Here is a 7,526-nt window from a genome sequence, read left to right as displayed (position 1 = left end):
AGTGCATGCTCTAGTGTTTGGTTGTTTACACGAAGTCAGGCTGCCCCAAGAAATTTTTATTTCCTTAAAATAGGACATTGCGTGTGAGATGAAAAAAATATAAACAATGATTGTTATAACATTTAATATATGCAACTATTATTTTGCACTCCCTTCGTTTCAAATTATAAGTCGCTTTGATTTTTTTGGTACATCTATTTTGCTATATATCTAGATATAACATATGCCTAGATACATACCAAAATCTATATACCAAAAAAATTCAAGTAGCTGTTAATTTATCTTATAACCCTTAATATAATTAAAAAACTTGTTAATATCATTTATTGTGCTAATAATACATAAATAAGACTAGTAGATGGCTAATTACTCGCATCCCACAAGCCTAGCATAGGAGAAACGGCTACTATCCTCATATCCAGGATGGAGGACCCCTCTTGCAGCTGACGAGCAAACCAAACAAGCAGAACTCACGTCCCTTAGGCCTAGCCAAGGAAGATCCAAGCAACCAATCATGCCCTATTTTCTTCTTTTTTTTTAAGATGAAAAAAGCCTTCCATTCAACACGGTATCCATGCAAATCGCTGGACACCTAGCATTACAGTTCATACCCAGGACTACTAAAGAGTGTGCTATTGAATTACATTTGCTCCTGAGGCGATCACACCCTATTTTGATGTTGAATGGCTCCGACATGTACTCCTGGCTCTGCAGAAGCAGAACTGAAGTGAACATTACAGCAAACGATGTACGGATATAGATAACCCCCTACAGTTGCAAGCATCGCAACATAGGTTAGGGTCATCTGAGCAGAAACATTGATAGACTGTTCCGTATATGGAGCCACAAAACTGAGCTTACTGTCCTGAAAGCAACATAAAACCAATCACTATGGTCCTCGGCAGTCGTTCAGTGTTCAGTATTCGTCCTCTTTCAACTAGTACTGAGGTACAAAGTTATACATACGGAGGCAAATTACAAGGGGAGGCCATAGAATTTCAGACTGATTGACAATACAAGTTGAATAGCAAATTAGCAATGCACCGGCAACAGTTACATACAATGAATCTACCTGACTCCATGTTCCAGAGCTCAAATACTGGGAACAAGCTACATACTACATTGCTACAAACAGTACACTTTATGCCGGTTAAATTGAAAAGAAACCATGGACATGTTGAGCATCAGGCTATTAACATCCTAAACTCTAGGCTTAGTAACTTTGCTTTAGCTACAATTCACAGCCAATGGGCACAGCCGAATACACACAGAACTATGTCAACTAATGAGTTTAACTTGATACAGGAGAGATCAAGCATGGTTGAAGCATTAGGATCAGCAAGGAACTAGTTTTTGACGACGGTCAGGGTGAGAACTCTAAGCTCATGTCACAACAGTATAATCCCACCCATAAGGCAAACCTGAAAGAGAGACAAGTGGGTTAGGGGTGTGGTAAGCACAAAACAGGTGCTAAGTTCACAACTGGATCCACAAGTGTGCACACAAATAATCTTGTAATTTTGGGGGCCTAACACAAGCAGGACAAAAGAAAACCCTTGCATTCCATACAAACAATAAATTCAGATGTGTAGTCTTATTAAATCAATCAACTATGCATTTCTCCATTTTAGTATCCATTTTTACAGATGACAGTTTCAGATTCGGAATGATAAAACATAGACCTAGCAGTCTACCATTGGAAAACAAGGGCATACTTGTATTATTGTGCTTCATTGTGGCATCAACATTATTTTGATTGTTCAAATGGTGCACGCACAAATAGCTGCCCATGGAGGGTGACAACAGCAGAGGTTTGGTGAGGATCAATGCGGGAAGGCAAACTAATGACCTGCAAAAGATGTACAAGTTACAGTAAGGATTATATTATATCCTTAAAAGCAAAAAATATCCATCAGGATACAATTCAAAGAGCTGACCTTCTTGAATGGAGTGACACCCCATGGGTTATCCAATTGCTCAGGCTCTCCAGTAACTATCAAACGACCAGCGGGGTCGGACTGAACATGTACCTGCATCAAAACATGCATCAGCGACTCCAACTTTTGCAGCACATAGAGGAGATCATGATTGAAGGACAATAACCAACCATTAAAAAAGATTTGCATTCACTTACCTCTTCCCGCAGAAGGCCAGGAACTAACGCATAGACTTCATAGCAATCCTTCTGAAAGAAATAAATTGAATGAAAATAAAGAAATTAACTAAAACATAAACTCTTTCACGAAATGTCCTCAAGTGATCATAGTTTCACTGATTCCTGGCTAGCCTATATTCTTTACGAAAATTTCCATAATAACCGCAAGACCTAACTGAGATATATGCATTTCATAAAGAATCAGCGGTTCACACGTTCACCGGCACAATTTCAATGCTTCAAAATTTCCTTCAGGAATTAATGGAACTGAGAACTATGAGGAAACAACAAACAAATAAGCAGCAGTATAAAGCTGTGAGGTTTAACAACAGATAAAGGTGAGATATAGATACTCACAGTTTTTCTAACATTTATTTTCACCCAATCAGCAGGAGGGCCCATGTCAATGACCATCGAGTCATTTCTGCCAAATAGCAATATTTCATCAAATCAATCGAAGTCCAAGGAAGAAGTAGGAAAAAGGACTAATGCCATGCTAAACCTAAATAGTTATTCAAATGGATATTATGCCCCGCAGGACTGTTATTATCCATGCAAAAGAACAGAATGAAGCTAATTGTGTGAAACAGTGTTGCAATTCTTACTGATTTTTTTAACAGCAATAGATAGGAAAATGGAATGCAGGATTTGCGTGAATATTATAAGTGCACAGGGGATTTACTGTAGCTTATCGGACTTATAAGGTATCACCCTGTCATCTTCCAGGGATGGTGTCCTTTTCCTCTTGGCAGAACCTACACAAATCCAAGGATTCGTAAGTTTTTTTTTCTCAAAAAATGCATGAGAGCTACAATTCATTTCATTAAGAAGAAAAATATAGTACAAGGAGAGATCAAGAGGCCTGTCCAAGACCCAATCCACTCACAACGATTAGTAAGGCCTTGTTTAGTTCCAGAAAAAATTTGGTTTTCGTTACTGTAGCATTTTGTTTGTATTTGACAAACATTGTCCAATTATGGACTAACTAGGCTCAAAAGATTCGTCTCGCAAATTACAGGCAAACTGTGTAACTAGTTTTTGTTTTCGTTTATATTTAATGCTTCATGCGTGTGTCCAAACATTCGATGTGACGGAGAATCTTGAAAAATTTTGGATTTTTGGGTGGAACTAAGCAAGGCCTAAGTAATGACATAATGGCAGTAAAATGAAACATAATGCAGAAAGGTACCACTGCTTTTTGGAGTTTTATCCTTCTTTAAGACAATAGGCCCTTTATCCTAGGGAAAAATAAAAAAATTATTATACAACAAAATGAAGATCACTGATAACCCTTGATTTGAAAGAAATAAATACCTTAATTACAGGATCAGCGATTTCACCATTGCCTAGTAGGCGCTGAGAATGCCAGCCTTGCATTGCACGAGTTGCGGATTCTCTTCTGGCTCTTCCAGAACCAGATACATTGCTTCCACCCACCTGGGCAAAGATACAGTGATACAACCTGAACTTTAGTCTCCTTGCATATATTTCCCATGTTTTAGTAATTAGTACAACTGCATGAGCATCCTGTCAGCACTTAGAAGTACTCTCTCAGTCCCGAAATACAAGGTGTGCACATATCTCAAACTCAAAATTTGTTACCTTTGACAAACAATTAGTCTAATCATATGAAAAGCTCTTAAAAAGTAAAGTCCACTGGCTGTCCTTAAACTTTTTAAGTTGTATCATCCACATCCCTAAACTCACAAATCCTCATGCATTTAGGTCCTCAAACTTATTCAGTTGTATCATCCCAGTCCCTAAACTTATAAATCACCCATTGAGGTTATCAAACTTGTTCAGCTATCATTTGGATCCCTAAACTCGCAAATCACCCATTTAGATTGGAACAAAGATTGAGTACCCAAATAGGCGGTTAGTGAGTTTAGGAACCAGGATGACATAGCTAAACAAGTTTAAGAACCTAAACATGCAATTTGTGAATTTAGGGACTGGGATGACACAAACAAATAAGTTTAAGGACCTAAACGGGTCATTTACTAGTTTAGGGACCAGGATGACATAGCCGAACAAGTTTGAGGACCGCCGGTGGACTTCACTCTTAAACTACAGAAGTTGTTAGAGTGGATTTGTATTTAGAAATACTCTCTAATGACCAAACTTTTGTTGCCACAAATTAAACTATATTATAAGAGTGATCTTGAAAACCGCAACAAGTCAACTTGTGCCTCATATTTTGATGAGACGGAGGGAGTACATGAAAATATCACAGATCTTTATTCAAAATGAATTTCATCGCATTGAAACTAGCTTGTGCTAAGTTATATACTAGGCCACATAAAACTGTACCTGGCTCTCAGAACCAATCCGATCTGGTAGAGCAGATGAAGCTACTTGAAACTCTCCTGTTTCGATTTTGTGTTTCTCATATTCAAGGAGTGCCTGTAAAAGAGAGGAAAAGAAAGATAAAAAAAGGCAGTATTTAACTGGCATCTCGCACTACAAATCCTACCACTAAGAAATCCACAATATAACCTTAAATTTGATCAGCTCTGTACCAATTAAGGAGATTAGATTAGATTTAGGGCATAATCCTATGTTAACAGCTTGGCAAAACTTCTAAACAATGGCATGTATTTGAGCTGGCAAGACTCAATTGACATGCTCACGAAGAATGTGCTTAAATGAAAAGTTTTTTCTACTCAACAAACTGTTATGGTAGGTATCACATGGCAACACTCAAGTGCTAAAACAGTGCTGAAACTAGAAACTATAAAGGCTGAACAGGTATCCCAGGAACCATGAATGTAATATTACCTTCTCATAGAAGTTACGGAAAGTCCATGAAACAGTTGTGCATGTCCTGCATAAAAACATGCAAGTCACATCATGGGATAGAGTACAGAAAGAAGAGCTTATGTGAACTATGTCCCAGTTTCTGTTAAAATGACAGTTGAGGATCATCAAATGAGTTGCAGACTATTAAAGTCATACTTTGGAGGTTTGAATGACTCTCCCACTTGACGCCACAGCTTGCATGATGTCACCTGTTCAGTGTTGATGCAACTAGTTAGCAAGCATATGAGGAAAAATATCTTTCTTCCTCCCCCTCCTTCATACAGCAAAGTTAATCAACCAAAACCACTTTCCAAGAAACAGGGGGGAAATAGTCATGACCACAAATCAAAAGATATATTTTAGAGTCACACAAAGAAATAAAAAAATTAAATGTCAAATTGGAGTAGGGAAAAATTATGTCATCAATTTGGTAGAGAATATCAACAGAGAGAACTTTCCGACTTAAGCAAACCATATTTGCTAGCTTATGTCTACAAACGCACCATGGTTACATTTCATCACTAAAAGTTACTGGCTGTATAGCTATTTACTCTGCAAATGGTGCTTTCTCAGATAGAAGCAGTCATGCTTATAAAGGTTAATTTTTGATTCCTTGTTGAGATCTTTACCATTGCTTTTATTATATAGCGTTCTGTGTGTAAACTGTAAATTATACATGTAAATAAAAAAAACAGTGCCAACCAGGGTAACAAGAGCAGGGATGGTGCATCACCGACTCTCAGAGTCCAACAGGAGCACTAGCCTTTCATAGCCAGGCTAACAGTAGTCTTTCTGAACATCGACTAGAAGATTTTAATAACAGCATCAATGTTTTGAATCGTCTAATCAACCCTAGTCGCCATGGCACCGATTAGCCTGACTAATACGACTAATCGTAATTAATCAGGACTAATATTAACTAATTGTAGTGCATAACTGATCACCATGGCACTGATACCGACTAATCACGGTTAGTTGAAAGACTTGATAACCTTGAACAGTATGATCAATTAATATGATGTTTTGTAAGACTCTGGAAGAGAAAAGGGAGAAATCAGAAATCAGATAAACAATAGTGCTGACACGTTTTGTGCAAAGTGTAAAATTAAGAATAATCTAATGGTCAAATAAAACATATGTGAACAAAATTGGGCAAGCTAGTCAAAATTCTTAACTCATCCCTGAGGTACAAAGTTAGATGAGTATGATATACTAAGTACCAACATAGAAAAGCAAAGGCACATAGGGTGAGAAATTCAGGATTAAACTTTGCTACAGACATGTTCCTGACATGTGTTCAATTTTAGCAGAAAAAATATATTAAGACCAAACATGTGTGATGCAAACAGAACTCATAATAATTCAACCATTCCCGCTCGAATAGAATCATTTGTGTTTTCTTCAACAAACCAAAAAGGCATAATATTGAAGACAAGTACCTGATCATAGCCACCCAATCCAGTAACTTGTCTCCACAATCTAGTGATAATAAAGTTACAATTACTTAATTCATCATGGTCATAGGACAATGAGTAATTACAGAAAAAAAAAAGGTTTTGTGGCTTGTGTGCTTACTTGAGGCAATTCAATCCTTCACCATAAAACTTGGGGGGCTTGAACTCCAACATTTTCTCCCTGTGGAAACGCTCGAGCTCCTTCATGAAGGCAGCCTGCTCCTCCTCAGTCCCCGAGTCATCACCACCAGTGGTGTAATCGAACATGAAGGAATTATTTGAGATCTTGGTCAATGCCGGATCCTCCTCAGCCGGCGCCAGCACAAGCTGGTTCACAGCAGGCTGATTCTGACCAACCAGACCCTTATCATCACCGCCATCTCCAGCTCCAGCCTCATCCGCCGAGCCACCCACCGTCACGGACCCATCCCCGTTCTCCAGTTTCACAGCCTCGCCAACCAAATCCGCCGTCGGGCCACCATTCAGCTCCTCCCTGTCCCCCTCCTCCGCGCCCTCTGCTTCGGGCTTCACTGAAGCCTTGACGGAACCAACGGCGGCGTCGGCCCCGTCTGCACCGCCCTCCCCCTCCCCCATGACGGGTTCCTCCTCCTCATCCTCCGCCGCCGCGGCCTCGCTCATGGGGACATCGGCGGCCGGCTGTGCCTCGCCTTCCGCCTGCGGCGGCGGCTCCTCCACACCTTGCTCTTGCGGCATCCTTGGTCCCCGCAGCGGCGGAGGCGAGGTAGACGCCGGACGCGGTGGGAAGGGCAAACCCTAGCCGGAGATGGGGAGACGACGAGAGAGAGAGGGAGCGGAGGGAGAGGACAGGAGCTACAGTGGAGAATGGTTTTGAACTGAAACCGTGCTTTCGTGGGCTAGCGGGCTACTCCCCCATTTTACCATTTGTGTGGTTTTCCAAGTTTCAACTGTTTGAGGGCGTAAAAATTTACCCAGTGGCGGGCATCCAACGGTCAGAAAATCAGGCGTTCTGTAGAAGGAATAGCTAAGAGCACTTTTGGATAATGGAAGCTAGTAGGTTTGTGAATTGTTAATATTGCCTTTTTTCTATTAAAAAATGTGAGTTGTTAAAAGTTTCGGTTTTTCTCTTCCTTTCAACT

General features: G+C 39.9%; 1 protein-coding gene across 1 annotated transcript; it reads right to left on the bottom strand.

Annotated features, from left to right (window-relative positions):
• Positions 909–7,288, bottom strand: LOC8067659 (AT-rich interactive domain-containing protein 5). The gene is made up of 13 exons (XM_021450103.1): positions 6,530–7,288; positions 6,394–6,433; positions 5,111–5,163; positions 4,934–4,979; positions 4,466–4,558; positions 3,470–3,592; positions 3,345–3,393; positions 2,838–2,910; positions 2,513–2,579; positions 2,135–2,185; positions 1,938–2,030; positions 1,716–1,849; positions 909–1,421 (listed from the first exon to the last, which is right to left on the bottom strand). Exons 1-12 carry the CDS (start codon positions 7,120–7,122, stop codon positions 1,748–1,750), a joined length of 1,383 nt encoding a protein of 460 aa, XP_021305778.1. The 5' UTR covers positions 7,123–7,288; the 3' UTR covers positions 909–1,421; positions 1,716–1,747.

This window comes from Sorghum bicolor, chromosome 10 (assembly GCF_000003195.3).
Source record: "Sorghum bicolor cultivar BTx623 chromosome 10, Sorghum_bicolor_NCBIv3, whole genome shotgun sequence".
Lineage (NCBI taxonomy): Eukaryota > Viridiplantae > Streptophyta > Magnoliopsida > Poales > Poaceae > Sorghum > Sorghum bicolor.
Note: the sequence above shows the minus strand (reverse complement) of the source record. Positions and strands in the feature narration are given on the sequence as shown.